General features: G+C 38.6%; 2 protein-coding genes and 1 long non-coding RNA gene across 4 annotated transcripts in view; all 3 read right to left on the bottom strand.

Moving 5' to 3' along the window:
* LOC123510278 (succinyl-CoA:3-ketoacid coenzyme A transferase 1, mitochondrial-like) lies at positions 1-12,000 on the bottom strand. Its single transcript, XM_045265273.1, has 12 exons — positions 11,891-12,000; positions 10,564-10,681; positions 9,407-9,633; positions 8,487-8,590; positions 7,704-7,856; positions 6,584-6,752; positions 5,644-5,812; positions 5,023-5,188; positions 4,264-4,339; positions 3,158-3,328; positions 2,249-2,433; positions 1-841 (listed from the first exon to the last, which is right to left on the bottom strand). Exons 1-11 carry the CDS (start codon positions 11,972-11,974, stop codon positions 2,281-2,283), a joined length of 1,590 nt encoding a protein of 529 aa, XP_045121208.1. The 5' UTR covers positions 11,975-12,000; the 3' UTR covers positions 1-841; positions 2,249-2,280.
* An 895-nt stretch (positions 12,001-12,895) lies between these two features.
* Positions 12,896-16,968, bottom strand: part of LOC123510277 — a 24,355-nt gene continuing 20,282 nt past the window's right edge. For both annotated transcript variants that reach the window (XM_045265271.1, XM_045265272.1), the window contains 2 exons: positions 16,939-16,968; positions 12,896-14,535 (listed from right to left, as the gene is read on the bottom strand). The exon at positions 16,939-16,968 is cut by the window's right edge and continues 186 nt beyond it. In XM_045265271.1, coding sequence (XP_045121206.1) covers positions 13,561-14,535; positions 16,939-16,968 — 1,005 coding nt within the window. In that variant the 3' untranslated portion in view covers positions 12,896-13,560. The remainder of the gene's footprint in view (positions 14,536-16,938) is intronic.
* The window catches only part of LOC123510282, a 15,603-nt gene continuing 11,530 nt past the window's right edge, over positions 12,896-16,968 (bottom strand). The window contains exon 2 of the long non-coding RNA XR_006676452.1: positions 12,896-13,400. This is a non-coding gene — a long non-coding RNA (uncharacterized LOC123510282). The remainder of the gene's footprint in view (positions 13,401-16,968) is intronic.

Below are 16,968 nucleotides of genomic sequence, written 5' to 3'. Positions count from 1 at the left end.
ATATTTTCTCAATATTTATTATGAAAAAGTTGTCGTTATATGTACACAGTAGTAAAATACAAATCTTTTCTACAGCTAAGTACAAATGAGCTTGGGTTGACACACGTGCAGCTAAGAAAGAAATGTTTATACCTGAAGCAACAAAACAAAACACAATACAATACAGCTGTCACCTTTAATACTACAATGCCTCAAGGAACACGCCAACACAATCTCCCTTCCTCACCATGTACTGGCCACGGGCACCACCACCACCACCACCACGCCACCGCCAGCAGGAGTGGTCACCCAGAGCACTTAAAACTTCCACTAAGCTCTTTCTGTTACCTTTCGTCCCTTCACTGTTGATTACTTCTTGAAATTCTATACTCAATTCAACTATCTTTTTTTTCCATCTAATTTGTAACTGTTGATAATTCACTTTTGTCTCATCTATAATTGACAATATTAACCTTCTTTTGTGGTATTCTTTAGGCATTTCTGTACTAAGATCTTTTAAATAAGTCCAAAATTGAGAGAAATGCAGTTAAGTTTTTATTTTCCTTTCACACACCTTAAATAAGGACTTGAGCAGACAATATCAACCCTTGCATTTTCCTTTGTGGATATTAAAGTCTACTAAATCATTCTATAATTGACCAAAAACAAAAAAAATACCTCTTTAATCTTCTGGCATACCTTTCTTTTGGTGTTATGGCTTCTTAATTCAGTAAAGACAATTTCAACTCCATTCCTATTTTTTTCTACATACTTTTACTACTACAACCTTAAAAATCATCCTGATAATTGAGACTACACCATTCAAACCTTTTATATTCTCTTGCTGGATGCCTAAATTGATCTGTAATGGAGCAATGGCAAATTAATCCTTCTATACTCTCTCACTAGATACATAAATAGATTTGTAACTGAGCAAAGGTAAATTAATTCTTCCATATTCTCTCACTAGATGTCTAAATAGATTTGTAAATGATGAAAGGCAAATTAAACTTATATTCTCTCGCTGGATGCATGAATAAATCTGTAATTGAGAATAGGCAAATCAATCCTTCTATATTCTTTCACTAAATGCCTAAATAGATCTGTAAATGAGCAAATGGAAATTAAACCTCCATCTCACTCACCTAATACATTGATCCTAAGTTATAAGAGAGTGAGGGAACCAGGAACACCTCCCCCTCATTACTCTCAACCTTAGAGACACATCGTTCAGTGTTCTCGTAGCAAACCTTTACTGGGAATGAAAGCCTGGTGTACTGATAGTAAGATATGTTTTTATGCTTCTGTTATCAATGACGTGTGTTAGCATTAGCTAATTTACTGATGTGCAGGAAATATTATTATTATTTGTATTATGAATCTGCTCTCAGTGGGAAGCTATTAGTGTTAGTATCATATTTTAGGATTATGTCAAGATTAGCTAAGCCTCCAGCTCTCCTCGTTTCCCAGCTCCTCCTTCACAGCTCTTCCACTCAGCTGACATGTGTGAATGAAAATATGCAAAACAAAACTCACCTAACCTAACCTAACCTAACATAACCCTAACTTAAATCTAGGTTAGATTAGGTTAGAGTTTGGATTAGGTTAGTTTTGGTTGTATTTTACTTCACCATCATGTCAGGTGAGTGAAAAAGGTGCAAAGGGAGAGTCAGAAAACAAGAAGACCTGTAAGGTTCGCTAATCTTGACATGACCCATATTTTACATCAGTTAGTAATGCCCTTATTTTCAATCAGCTAAATACTAAATAGGTAGGTTATGAATAACCAATACCTTATGCATACGTCAAAATACATCATACATCAGACTATTGAAACACTGGTACTGCTTCTCTCAACAACTCTCTACATCTCTTACCAATTTGCCCTAATAAATACATCAAACACTGGTATTGCTTCTCTCACCATCTCTCTACATCTCTTACACATCAAACACTGGCACTGGCTTCCCTCAACACTTCTCTACATTTCTTACCAATCAGCCTTAACTTTCATCAAACACTGGTACTGGCTTCTCTCACCATCTCTCTAGTACATCTCTTCCTTATCAATTTACACATGACTTTACACTGGCATATCTTTCACCTTTATCTCTCTCTACAACCCCAGCTACACTAGATTTACCACTGGCATATCTCCTTTCACCTGTATCTCTTTCCACAACAACCCAGCTACACCAGACTTTATTTACACAGGCATGTCTCCTCTCACCTGCCTCTATCTCCATACCAGTCCCAGCTACACACTCACCCCATCACAGGAGAGAAGTAACACAGGGCTAGCTACTCCTCCGGCACCTCAATCTGGTCCATAGTCTTCAGGTCGTCAGCCACAGAGAAGAGACAACCGGTGCTGGAGACAATATCCTCAACACTCACTCCTTCAGCTATCTCTGTGAGTGTCAGTCCCTCCTCCTTGTTGATGGTGAAGACACACTGAGGGGATTAAGAGTGTTATCTATTTATTTATTTATTCATTTATATTATTTATCTTTTTTTTATTGTATTTTTTTAAGAAAGGAAAGGAAAGAGAAGGAGAGAAGATATGGAGAGGAGAGATAATAAGAGAGAAAGAAGATGGAGATATGATGAATATGGGAGGAAGTGTTGGTTATTACTTTATTTTTTTAAGAGAAGAGAGAGGGAAGAGAAGGTGAGAAGGAGAGAGAGAGAGAGAGAGAGAGAGAGAGAGAGAGAGAGAGAGAGAGAGAGAGAGAGAGAGAGAGAGAGAGAGAGAGAGAGAGAGAAGGAGGGATAATATGAGAAAGAAAATGGGGATAGGATGAAAATGGAAGTGTTGGTAAAAACAAAACACAACCAACACCTAAGAATGGAGACAGACCATAAAAAAAGATGTAACCTAACCTAACCCATTTAAATTCACTAAACCAACCCCCAATAAGTCTAAAAGTAAAAACAAAACTGAACCAAGACCTAAGGAAGCAGACAAACCAAAAAAAAAAGACCTAACCTAACTTAACCTAACCCATTTAAAACCCACAGAAAAAAAAAATAAATAAAAAAAAAATTTAAATAATAATAATAATAAAAAAAAAAAAAATAAATAAATAAATAAAACAAGAACACTAAACCAAACTAAACAAAATCTAGTAGTAAAAAACAAAACACAACATCTAAGGAAGCAGACACAGCATAATACCTTGTCTGTGATGATGAGGTCCACACAGTTCTTGCCAGTGAGAGGAAGGGAACAGCTCTCAACGATCTTGTGGCCGCCCTTCTTGTCCAGGTGTTCCATGGTGACCACTACCTTGGTGCTTGGCGAGGAGACCAGGTCCATCGCGCCCCCCATGCCCTTCACCATCTTGCCCTGTGGTGATGATGGTGTGTGAAGGTTAGACACAGTTAAACCCTTTCACTGTGACATGAGACAATTAGCAACACCTGAACCCATGTGTGTGTGTTTTTACCTAGTTGTATTGTACAGGGTTCAAGCGGGGCTCATAGTGTCCTGTCTCCATGTCTACATTTATCCAATTTTTTTTAAAGTTATTCAGATTATGTACTGTAACAACTTTATCACTCAATGCATATATGTATGTATGCATGCATCTCCATATTCATTCTGCTATTTGGTGGTTTTATACAGCTTCAGTAATTTATGTGGAGGATTAGAATAGTAAAGACTGTGGCCATTAATCTTCTGGTCTCATCATACATAAATCTAAAGGTAAAATTGTGTCCCAGTACTGAAGAGGTAAAAGGAGTGTGAAATTTATGTATCTATATATTCTTCAGCATATCCAACAAGATAAAGACAATTACAGGTTAAAGAAGGTTTGGGATAAGAGAACAACCTGTACTTTTAAATATTTCAAGCAGGATTATAGAAATGCAAGTGGGAGGGAGGCAGCACCACTAGGGAAGCTGCCAATCCCCCCCCAGCACACCCCCAGGCCTTCCCATCCCAGTAAAAGAGTAACAATAAAACTCGATCTATCTATATACCAAGCTGGCAATCCCACACACACACACACACACACACACACACACACAAGAAAACAGCTACATAACACTACTAATAATACAAAACAAGCAAAATGTAATACAATATAAGGTCATAAGGTCACATTAGTCCTTTGGCTAACACTTTCAGATCTGTAAGGGGACTGGCAACTGAGTGGGCCTTATTTATTTATTTACTTTTTATCTTTTTGTTGCACTAGGTCAGTTCTCTCCTCTTACATAAAAAAAAAGAGTAAAAAATAGAAACACAAAAAGGTCAAGGTCACAAAAGTCACTCACCGGGATCATCCAGTTAGCCAGGTCACCGTACTGGGACACCTCCATTGCTCCCAGGATGGTCAGGTCAACATGGCCACTGAGGGAATCAAAGCACACTCATAAGGGTTCTGATACCATTGACTGAGGAGTATAAGGGATCTGATTCTATGTTACTCACACTTATATGTCTCTATTCACACTACATAGTTGTTTTTTTTATTTACTAACATTGAAGCCTATTTTTTTCTTTAGCTCTTTTACACCTCCTCCACCTCTGTACACCTTCTAGAACTCAAATACCAACTTATTTTCATCTTTCTTGCTCTTTCACAACCAAAATGTCATACTTTTACTTTCTACCACTCAAAAATCTACATATTTCCAATTTTCTTACTCTTACACATCCAAATCTTCAGTTTCTACCATGCAAACACTCACATATTTTCATTTTATCTTACTTTCACACCCAAAGCTTCATTCCTGTACTCACTACCACTCAAAACTTCACCTATTTTCATCTTCCTTACTCTTTCACACCCAAAATTGTAGTCCTATACATTCTCAAGCAATCAAAGCCTCCATACCATCACTTTTAATTCCACATAATAACCTTTGTATAATCTCTCTCTCTCTCTCTCTCTCTTGGATAAGATAGAATATAATAGAATAAATAGAATAGGATAGGATAGGTTATATTAGGTTACATGAAACATAATAAAAAGAAACATAAAAAATACACTGATAGGTTTTGTTAAGTATCTCTCTCTCTCTCTCTCTCACCCGCGGATCATGGCAAAGCTGTCATCGGAAGAGAAGTATGAAGCGCCTGGTGTGGTGGTTACTGTCTGCTTGCCGGCGTTGATGAGGTCAGGGTCTTGTTCTCCTGGTGCAGGGAAGGGACCAAGACCAAGCACACCATTCTCACTCTGCAGCTGTACGTCCATTCCTGAAGGAGTAGCAGAAGGAGGAGTGTTAGTAGTGTGATGGTGGTTGTAATGTTTCTTGTGGTGGTGATGGTGGTGGTGGTTATTTCTTCTTCTCTCTCCCTTATTCATGTAGGAAGGAACACCAGACACCACAACAAATGTAAAAGAAAATAAAGAAATCTCAATGATGTACCAATTCCTAGTCTTAAAAAACACAGCCCAAGTCCACACACACACACACACACACACACTCCAAAATCAAACACCCCCAAAAAAGACAGTCAAAACCACACACACACACACACCAAAAACTGTCCTAAATCCCACACACACACACACACACACAAAATCCACTGATCAAACTCACACACACGCCAAAAACTGTCCAAATCCACAGACATACACACACACACACACACACACACACACACACACACACACACACACACACACACACACCCTAAAACTGACTCACCATCAGGAATGTAGTTACTAGCAAGCATGGGCATACCAATTCCTAGGTTTGCGTACATGCCGTGCTTGAACTCAAGGGCAGCGCGGCGAACAATCCTCTCTCTCATGGCAATAGCAGGATTCTGAGTGGCTGCACTTACACTGCTCTTCTTCTTCTTCAGTGTGAGCCTCTGTGTGGGTGAAAGAAGAGGTGTGTCCTATGGTAACACTGTGCTGTCATATGTGGTATATAGTTTTAGGCAGTTTTGTGAGAGGTCCCTTTTGTTAAACTGTAGATTAAATAAATTGTATCTTTTGCTAGACTGTGTAGGGTGAGAGAGGTGTGCCCTTTGGTAACACTGTGCTGTAAAGTGTGTGGTATATAGTTTTAGGCAGTTTTGTGAGAGGTCCCTTTTGTTAAACTGTAGATTAAATGAATTATACCTTTTGCTAAACTATTTGGGGTGAGAAAGGAGGTGTGCTCTTTGGCTCAACTTTCCTGTGTGATGAGTACCTAACTTTTTTTTTTTTTTTTTTAGTTTTGTGAGAGGTATCTTTTGTTAAACTGTAGATTAAATAAATTATACCTTTTGCTAGACTGTGTGGGGTAAAAGAGGAGGTGTGTCCTTTGGTTAAACTGTGCTGTCATGTGTGTGATATAAAGATTTTTAAGACAGTCACATACACAATCACACACATAAAGTGGAGATAATCAAACAAGAGGACATTCCAAGATCATGAAAATTCAGTGTCTGAGGAACATTAAAAAGTTCATTTTCCACATAGGACAGTGGATATCTGGAACGATTTGAGTGAAGCGATTGTAGCAGTAGAAAGAGTGCACAAATCTAAGGAAAAGTTTGATAAAAGTAGATAAGAAGACAGGTCACTAGGAGCCCAATTCAAACCCTGTAATATACAACTAGCTAAACACACAAACACACACACACACACACACTTACCTCAATTCTCTTCTCATACTTCTCCCCCACCACAATTCGGTCCACATAGATAGCTGGGACGTGCACCTCATCTTCTCCTATCTCCCCAACCTCCACCAGCTCCTCCACCTCCACCACTGTAGTGTGAGCTGCCTTCGCCATCGCCTGGTTGAAGTTACGTGCTGTCTTCCTGCAAGTGTTAGTGCCCGTTACTTGAGCTCTATTGGTTATTGGCTTGTGTTTTATAGCTTTGTGTATCTATTTTTTTATTTGTTAGTTTAAGGTGATTTTTCAAAGATTTCTGTGTTTATTTACTCTATTTATTGACATGTTTATTAAATTTTGGTGTTATTTTCTCCATGATTTGTTAGTTTGGGGTGTGTTTTATTGTTTTCCGTGTTTATTTTCTATATTTCTTGGTTTGGGTATATTTTATAGATTTCTGTGTTTATCTACTTTATTTATTGGCATGTTTAATAAGTTTTGGTGTTATTTTCTCTATGATTTGTTGGTTTGGGGCATGTTTTCAAGAATTTTGTGTTTATTATCTCTTTTTCTATGTTTGGGATGTGTTTTTTTTTATCAATTTTTGTGTTTATTTCCTCTGTGTTTTGTTGGTTCAAGTTTTCAATATAATTTCCTGTGAATTCTGCTGGTTTAACACCTTCAATACCAAGACACATTTTCATATTAATTCCGGTTGCTATTTGGTGATTTTATACAGCTTCAGTAACTTATGTGGGGTGATTAAAATAGTGAGGACTCTGGCCATTAATCCTCTGATCTACAAAAACCTTTCCTAATGTCAATAAAATGGTCTAATTGTAACCAAAACTCAAGGTAAAAATGTGTCCCAGTACTGAATGGCCTAAACAAGTAATGTGCTTTATAGTTTCCACCATTCACTCCTTCCTGTTCTGTTGCCTGAAGAATAAAGGAGTATATCCATTACACACTTTAGATTACAAAGCAATGACCACACAACTACTACTACTATTAATACTCTTACTTCCCACCTCTCTGTATCCAGGTAGCCTGAAAAAACAAACACACACAACTATAGCCAATAAACACTCAAACTACAAAACAATGACCTGACACCTACTACTATTACCACCACCACCACAACCACCAGCAATACCTGAAGATTAAGTTCCCTGCCTTGTCAGCTTTCCACGCCTTAATGAGAGCAAAGTCCCCAGTGATCGCCTCCTCCATGATATAGCTGCGTCCCCCAAAGTCTCTGCACTCTCTAGGGGCACTCTGCAGCTCCACCACGCCCATTGCTCCATATCTAAGGGGAAAAAGATTTGTATATGACATTAATAGAAGTGAGGTAGATAGATGGATATGGGAAGACTGAAATTTGAAGATAGGTAAAGATAGAGTGACTGAAATTTGAAGATACAAAGTTAAAGATGGAGACTGAAATTTGAAGATAGATACTTATGGAGCGACCAAAATTTGAGGATAGATAAATATGGAGACACTGAAATTCAAATTATCTAGAATGTAACAGTGCCATCTATGGTGCCAGAAAAAGATTTGTAAATGAAAATAATGCAAGTGAAATAAATAAATACAAATGAAAAGACTGAAATTTGAAGATAGCTTAAGATGGAGGCTGTAACTTAAACTATCTAGTGCCAGAAAAAGATTTGTAAATAAAAACAATGCAAGAGAAATAGATAAATACATGAAGAGACTGAAATTTAAAGATAGATAGATAAAGATGAAGAAACTACTTAAACTATCCAGAATGTAAAAGTACCATCAACAGTGCTAGAAAAGATATGTACATGAAAATAGTGAAATAAATAAATACATATGGAGAGACTAAAATTGGAAGATAGATAGATAAAAATGGAGACACTGCAATTCAAACTATCTAGAATGTAACAGTGCCATCAAAAGTGCCACTCACTTGATAGGAGAGCCGCCCTCATGAACCAGAGTGCCATAGCCTGTGGGAGTGAAGAAAGCAGGGATGCCAGCTCCTCCCGCCCTGCACCTCTCTGCCAGTGTGCCCTGTGGAGGTGGCAACACTGCTCACTGTGTATTCATGATAGTTAACCCCTTCAATACTGAGACGCATTTCTACCGATTTTTGGCCATGATTAGATGATTTTATTTGCATTAGGAAGGGTCTATGGGGGTCAGAAAATTAAAGGCCTGAGTCTTTAGTATTCTAATCCCAATATATGTTCCTGAAGCTGTATAAATTCACCAAATAATAACCAGAATGAATATGAAAACATGTCCTAGTACTGAAGGGGTTAAATGTACATGTTAGTCAATTGTTTAATCTTTTGTTGTTGTGAATGTGAGTTATTTGTTGTGTGAGGGATTAATGAGTGTTTCCTATCATATAAGTGCTGGACTGTAGTAAACACATGGTAATTATGATATGAATGATGTAGCGCGCACACACACACACACACACACACACACACACACACACACACACACACACACACACACAAACAAAAAGCTAAACACAATAATAATAATAATAATAATAATAATAATAATAATAACAATAACAATAATAATGAAAACGACACTCAACACACAAAATACGGAAGGAATAACAATAATAAACACACAGAGAAAAAGAGTAATATCACAACACAAGACAAAAAACAAACATACACACACACAAAATAAATAAATAAATAAAAAAAACACAACACAAGACACAAAAATAAACACACATGCACAAAAAAAAAATAAATAAATAAATAAAAGATAAAATAAACAACTAAGAAAAACAAAACAAAAAAGAAAAATAAACACACACACACACACACACACACACTTCCATCCTTCCACTGTTCCACTAACCTGCGGCGTCAGCTCCACCTCTAACTCTCCACTCAAATACTGCCGCTCAAACTCCGCATTCTCCCCAACGTAGGAGGAAATCATGCGTTTGATCTGCCGCTGGTTCAACAGGAGACCCAAACCAAAGTTGTCGACCCCTGCGTTGTTACTGACCACCGTTAGACCGTCAACTTTTGTCTCCAGCAGCCCAGCAATGAGGTTTTCCGGGATACCACAAAGTCCGAAACCTGCGGGGGATTACTGTTATTTTCACATGTAAGGGAGTAATAACTGGCTAAAGGCAATATAATACGAAAAAGGTCCACTTAGTTGTCAGTCCCCTTGCATGTTCTAGAGTTAGCTAAAATGAAAGAATAAATGTCTTGAAATGTCCTTTTAACCCATTGTAATACCAGGATGCATTTTAAGCTTGAGATCTGTGTACGATTCAACCATTTTATTGACATTAGGACGGGTCTATGGATGTCAGAAGATTAATGGCTAGAGTCTTCACTGTTTTAATCCCCCACATAAGTTTCTGAAGTTGTATAAAATCACCAGATACTAACCAGAATGACTATAGAAAGACATCATTGTACTAAAGGGGTTAAATGAGGTCAAGTCATAGGAAGTTGGAAATATAGAAGCAGATAGGGAGTTCCAGAGTGTACCAGAGTAAGGTAAGAATGATTTAGAGTACTTGATGGAGGATTATGGGGTGGGTGGGTGAATAGGTGGGTGTTTGTGGTGGGTTGAGTAAAGTATGAGTAGGTAATGGTGGGTGGTGGGTGGGTGAATAGATGGTTGTGTGGTGGGGTGAGAATGAGTTAGGTGGTGGTGAGGTGGGTAAGTAAGGGGTAGTGGGTGGTGGGGTGGTTATGAGTAGAAGAGGTGATGGACAAGCTTACCTTTTCTTTTTTTCTCTCTCTCTCTCTCTCCTTTCCTCACTCTTTCTCCCTCCCCTTCCCTTTTTCCCTCCTTTCCTCCCTCCCTTCCCATTTTTCCCTCCCTCTCTCTTTATCTCTCTCTCTTTTCTTCTCTCTCTCTCTTCCTCCCTCCCTCCCATCCACCCTCTTCCTTCCCATTTTCCTCCTCTCTCTTTATCCCTCCTCTTTTTCTTCTCTCTCTCTCTCCCTCCTACCCACCCTCTCCCTTTCTCCCCCTTTTCTCTTGCTCACCTCCCACCAGCAGTTTGGACCCAGGAGTGACATCTTTGACAGCCTCCAGTGACGACTCATATATCTTGGCATCACGGAGCGCTGAGGTGGCAACACTGCAGGCACTCACCACACAGGGCTGAAGGGGAACACAGCGCCAGGGGGTTAATAAATAAGTTTTCATTGCTATTTAATTCTATACGTCAAAATTATTGGAGTTTCAACCAATACACTACACGTAACTATACATATTTTCAAAGCCTATGTCACACTTCTACGAGTATTCCTAACCCTATTCTACCCTAATGGAAATTAATAATAACTTCAGAACAGAAGATAGGGTATATTGGTTGAAACTACAAATTTATCTCTATGTCTACGGTCTAATAGTCTGAAATTAGGCAACCACCAGAGGGCCTTTTCTTGCCACTGTTAAGTACATTTTGGTTGGAAGATGCAACTGTGACAGGCAAGGGAGAAGAAACCTCATCAAGGCAAGATTGTAATTCTCTTTAATAAATCTATGTAATTCATCTATATAATTCTGTGGTCCAATATAATTCTCTTTGGTAAATCCATGTAATTCTCTTTGGTAAATTTATGTAATTCTCTTTGGTCTAATGTAATTCTCTTCAGCAAATCCATGTTATTCAGTCAGTGTCCAGGTGGGTGGGTGGGGGGGTAAGTTAGTTTATTGGGGGAGGGTCCAAAGGGGGTTAGGGGTTGAAAAAATGTTAGGTTAGGTTAGGTAGGGAGTTGAAATGTTACGTTAAGGTTAGCTGGGGTGTTGAAATATTAGGTTAGGTTAAGTTATTAAGGGGAGCGGGTGGGGGATGTAAATAAGTAAAGGAGATGTTGGAAGGGAAAGAGAATGAATAGAAACCACAAATTTACTGATAATAAACAAATAAACCCAAAATTTGATAAACATTGCAACTGAACAGCCATTTCTCTCTCTCTCTCTCTTCTACGTATATAATCTTAGCCGGAGAGGCAATGCAGTGTAGGAGGGGGGCGGGGTGGGAATGGTGAGTGATAGAGGGGGAAGGGGGGGAGGCAAGACGTCACCCAAGGCCACCCATACACAAACTAGCAGTCAAACACACATACACACACCCTCAACACCCCCATACACCACGCAATACACCCAGGATACACTAATACACCCTCTTCAAACCTCTCACAAATATCAGGGAAAAAATAGCTAAAATAAACAAAAATAATGAGATTCAAAAACGTAAAATATAGTTGGAGAGCACCCAAGCTTATATTTCCTTACGTATTCCTATTTATCCGCCATGACAGCTGTTAATTGAGGTGTCTAAGGGTTAATTAGTCCCTTATTTACCTGTCTGGCGAGTAACGGGGCAGGGCGACAGGTGAGACGGGGAGAAAGACGGAAAATATGACGGCAAAGCGAAGCAGACGCCATCTTCACCTGGGCTGGCTGGGACTCGGTCTGGGTACTGAGCTGCCGGCAACTTTCGTACCTCTGTTTCAATTTTCGTGCTTTTATTCTATTTTTCGTGCCTTTTTAAAATATTCGTACTGTTTATTTTAACATTTCGTGCCTTTATTTCAATTTTCGTGCTTCTTTTTCAATTTTCGTGCTTTTTTTTTTACTTTCGTACTTCTATTGCAACTTTCGTACTTTTTTTCAATGTTCGTACCTCTATTTCAGTTTTCGTATCTCTATTTCAACTTTCGTACTTCTATTTAAATTTCCTTACATGTATCTAAATTTTCTTACCTCTATTTCAATTTTCGTACCTCTGATTTTAATTTTTCGTGCTTTTATTTCGACTTTCGTTCTTCCATTTCAATTTTTCTTACTTCCATTTTAATTTTCTTACTTTACTTCAACTTTCGTACCTCTACTTCCATTTTCGTACCTCTGTTTCAACTTTCGTACTTCTCTTTCAACTTTCGTGCATTTATTTCAACTTTCGTACTTCTATTTTAACTTCCGTGCCTTTATTTAAGCTTTCGTACTTGTGTTTCAACTTCCGTGCCTTTATTTAATCGTTCGTACTTCTCTTTCAACTTTCGTGCCTTTATTTAAACTTTCCTACGTCAATTTCAACTAAAGTGGTCTCAATAATTGTTTCCCGCCTTTTTCTTCTCGTTATTAGTGGCATGAGTGGGGTGAATGGTGAAAGGAATGCTGGGTAATGTGTGTATGTAATTTTATCTGGTGTATGTAATTCTTTTCAGCAGGTGGTGTATGCAGCGCTTTCGTAGGAAGTGTATATAATTATCTTTCGTATTTCAATCTAGTATAATTCTATGTAATTTTTTTTTTTTTTTTCTTTGCTTCTGGTTTATGTGATTCTCTTTTAAATAAGGGCAACTGTAGTATAAGTCTTATTTATTTACATATATATCTCCAGGACATATGTGTGTATAGAAAACAAATTATTCACATTACTATATCGACACACACACACACACACACACACACACACACACGTACGTATACAAAAATTCCTGAACAGATGCGATCAACGCTCCTGTTTGCTAGAGAGAAATAAATCAATAAATAACAAAATACAAAACAGAGATACAGACACATACATACAAAAAAGAAAAGAAAAACACTATTACGAATATACACAATAACGAAAAATACAAAAAATACGACAAAATTAACTTAAGTAGTAATAAAGATAACAATAAAGGTACTAAACTGGACGGAACACGTTAGAATCTATTACTTACTGAGCCTTTGTAAAAGATAATGATTACAATATCAATAATAACAACAAATATACAACTCATATTACACGCACGAAATTTCTTGACTGTTCTTCCCTTCCCCCCCACATCCGCACTCTCTCTCTCTCTCTCTCTCTCTCTCTCTTTAATAACTTTGATTTCTTGCAACGAAGAATTGACAAATAAGATGAAAAGGAACGCAAGAAATTTAAAGTAAAGACAGTGAACATCATAAGTTTAAGCAAGAAATGGAGAAGAGAAAGCTTAAAAAAGAAAAAAAAAAGATAATGGCCGGTTATTATATTAAGAATATGGCGGGAGATCTCTTATTCGAAGGCGAGAAACGAGAACAGAGTCGAGATTATGTTCATGTCTCTTATTTCTACTTAACAAACCCGTATCTCCTTTTATTTCCTCCCTCTCCCAGTATTCTCTCACCTCTTCTACTTTGCGATCATTTAGAAGTCTTTCGTCTCTCTCTACATTGTATATTTTGTATGGTAAGAACCTTTTCACTCTATCTTGAACTTTATCTTCATCTATAACTGTTTTTTCTTCTTCGTTATCAGTTTCTTGTTCTCCATCATCGCTTCTGCTTTTCTCATCTTTTCTGTTTTTCCCCTCTTCTTCTTCAGAATCTTTTCCATCTGTCTCTCTTTCATTTTTCCTTTCATCCTCTTTGTTACCACTTCTTAGCATGTCTTGTTCTTCACTCTTCGTTTCCTCTTCTTCATCATCTCTTTGTTCTCCATCTCCAGTTTTCTTTTCGTTGTCTCCTCTCACTGCTTCACTTTTTCCTTCTTCAGTATCACTTGTCATTATCTCTTCTTCAATTATGACTTCCTGTTCTTCATCATCTTTTCCGCCTGTCTCTTGTTCTCCAGTTCCCATCTCCCCATCAAAATCCCTTCCAACTGTTTCTGTAGTAGCAACTGAATCATCCTCCATTTCTTCCTCTTCCACATCAGCAAGACCCATTCTCCCGACAGCCCCTCCTTCAGCCCCTCCGTCAAGTTTCCTCGCTGTCCTGGCGCTGATATCAAGCAGGGACAGGGAGTTGTAGTCTTGGATAGCCGTCAGGGGGAGCTGCGCGGCGTTCACCTTTCTGTAGCTCAGTGCAAGGGGAAGGTTCGCGTCGTAGTTCAAATGGGAGTCCTCGCAGCGCACGTAGTACCACCAATTGCACTGCAGGATGGACTGGTCGAAGAGCGTCATGTTTGGGCACAAGAAGCTGGTCATTGTGTTGCCCACGGCCGCTGGTAGACACATATGGAACACCTGAGGAAGAAAGGTACATATGATCGTATTAACCCTTTCAATACTGAGACGCTTTTTTTTTTTTTGGGGGTGTGACAAAACGATTTTATTTGCAATAGGAAGGGTCTATAGAGGTCAGAAGATTAATGGCCAGAGTCTTTACGATTCTAATCCCAACATATGTGTCTAAAGCTGTATAGAATCGCCAAAACAGTAGCCAGAGTGAATATGAAAACGCGTCTTGGTACATTCAGAATATTATAGTGAGGAGTAGGTGCGCAAAAGAGAGAAAGAAAAAAGTAGAATCACCAGGACAGATGCAAGAAACATATATAGAAAGATAAAAGAAAGATTATGCTATAAGATAAAACTTGCTGAAAAACAGATATGAAACAGGAACAAAAAGTAACACACACACACACACACACACACACACACACACACACACACACACACACACACACACACACACACACACACACACACACACACACACACACACACACACACACACAGGAAATAAAAATGAAGATAGAAAAACGCAAGTGAGACATAGGAACTGAAGGAATGAGAGAGAGAGAGAGAGAGAGAGAGAGAGAGAGAGAGAGAGAGAGAGAGAGAGAGAGAGAGAGAAAGTGAGAGAGTATCCTTTAGCATCAAGAGAAACCGTTAAGAAGTGAGAGCGAGGGACCGAAGGAAGGGGAGAGAGAGATAACGGAGTGAGAGAGTGAGAGGATGTGAGAGAGAGAGTGAGAGGGTGATCGTGTTCCTCTCCCTCTCACTCTGGCGCAGGTGAGGCGGACAGGTAAAGAAGTAGGTGAGGGAGACGAGGAAAGGTGCAAGTCATGACGATAATCAGGTAAGAAGCTAAGAATAAAGAAAGGTTTGACAGTTTAGTTGGTAACACTTTGGTATCATCTGCGGTATGCTTTCTCTCTCTCTCTCTCTCTCTCTCTCTCTGGTTATTTTTTTCCTCTCTTCTTATTCTTCGAGTTATTTACCGTTTTTTTTACTTCCTCATCTTTTTCTTCCTCAACTTCCTCTCGCAACATTCCATCTGTGTCTGCGAGTTTCTTTTTTACATTCTCCTTCCTCTTTCACCTATCTTTTATTAATTCCGTCATCTCCTCTTCCTTCTGTAAACTTTCTCTCCCTTTGCGTCTGTTCTCCTTCACTTGACTCTCTCTCTCTCTCTCTCTCTCTCTCTCTCTCTCTCTCTCTCTCTCTCTCTCTCTTTGGCATCCAAATTTCAGTACAAAATCTCGTAAGCTCTCGAAAATTCTCTTTATTTGATATCCATAACAAAACAAAGTAAACTGAAATCACAAGAGTCTGTAAACACACTTCTTATTTGTTATCCAGAATAAACAAAGCCATCAATATAACACAGGAAAACGTAAGAGATATATTTAGAAAACGCTTTGCTCTCTATCTCTCTCTCCATGACTATTTTCAAAGATCGCAGAAATGATAAAGCCGGGTTCTCGAGACTGTTTTCTCCTGTCAGCAACGTAGAAATCTTGTTAATTTGTCACCGGAACCATAAAAACACCTTTAAAAACCTAAAGTTTTGAATGTAGTCGTAGTTCGGGGAAGAAGTGTTTCAGAAATTTGCTTGAGTCACACTTCACGTCTCCTTTCAAGAGCCACAGGGACGAAAAACCGGTTTGCAAGTGTTTTTTTTTTTTTTATGTTAATGATGCAGAATCTTGTTAATCTCTCGCTACAGCCGTAAAACAAGAACCTAAAAACCTTTGTGCAACATAGAGCTACACTACTAGAACCTTTTGAAGTACTGAAGTGCGGGATAGAGACAGTGGGTACTAAAAGACTTCAACTATCACTAGAACCGTAAAACAAAGCCTTGAAACCGGTGTGCAACATAGAGCTATGCTACTAGAACCTTTTTGAAGTACTGAAGTGTGGCTAAAGATCTGAACTTAAAACAAAACCCTAAAAACCTATGTGTACGACTGGAACCTTTTTGAAGTACTGAAGTGTGGCGCAGAGGCAGAATATAACATTAAAATGACTTAAACTATCACAACCTGTCTTTAAACGTCTTCCCTTCTCACTACGACAATTTTCCAAGGCCACAGTGATAACTAGCTGGACCTTCAAGACAGCTTCTCCTTATAATAAGCTAAAAATCTTGCCAATTTATCACCAGAACTATAAAAATACTCTTAAAAATACAAGTATCTTCATCTAAAGCCTTTGGAAAGCAGTGATGGTGAGAGAGCAAAGAGAGAGAGAATATGGCCCTTTCTCACCTTGCATTCAGCTGTGTGTCCGCGTAAGAACCTTTTTGAAGTACTAAAGTGCGGGGAAGAGGCAGAATGTGGCACTAAAATTACTTCAACTATAACATCTCTCTCTCTCTCTCTCTCTCTCTCTCTCTCTCTCTCTCTCTCTCTCTCTCACCTTGCATCCGAGCTGTGTGTCCGCGTAGAG

Source organism: Portunus trituberculatus, chromosome 28 (assembly GCF_017591435.1).
Source record: "Portunus trituberculatus isolate SZX2019 chromosome 28, ASM1759143v1, whole genome shotgun sequence".
In the NCBI taxonomy this organism is placed as follows: Eukaryota; Metazoa; Arthropoda; class Malacostraca; order Decapoda; family Portunidae; genus Portunus; species Portunus trituberculatus.
This window is presented reverse-complemented; position numbering and strand designations above follow the sequence as displayed.

Coding starts and splice junctions, on each gene's coding strand:
- LOC123510278 (XM_045265273.1), bottom strand. CDS start 11,974: ATGGCGTCTGCTTCGCTTTGCCGTCATATTTTCCGTCTTTCTCCCCGT. Junction 6,753..7,703: donor GCAGGGAACTTAATCTTCAG/GTATTGCTGGTG, acceptor TAACACTTGCAG/GAAGACAGCACGTAACTTCA. Junction 5,189..5,643: donor TAGTAACTACATTCCTGATG/GTGAGTCAGTTT, acceptor CTACTCCTTCAG/GAATGGACGTACAGCTGCAG.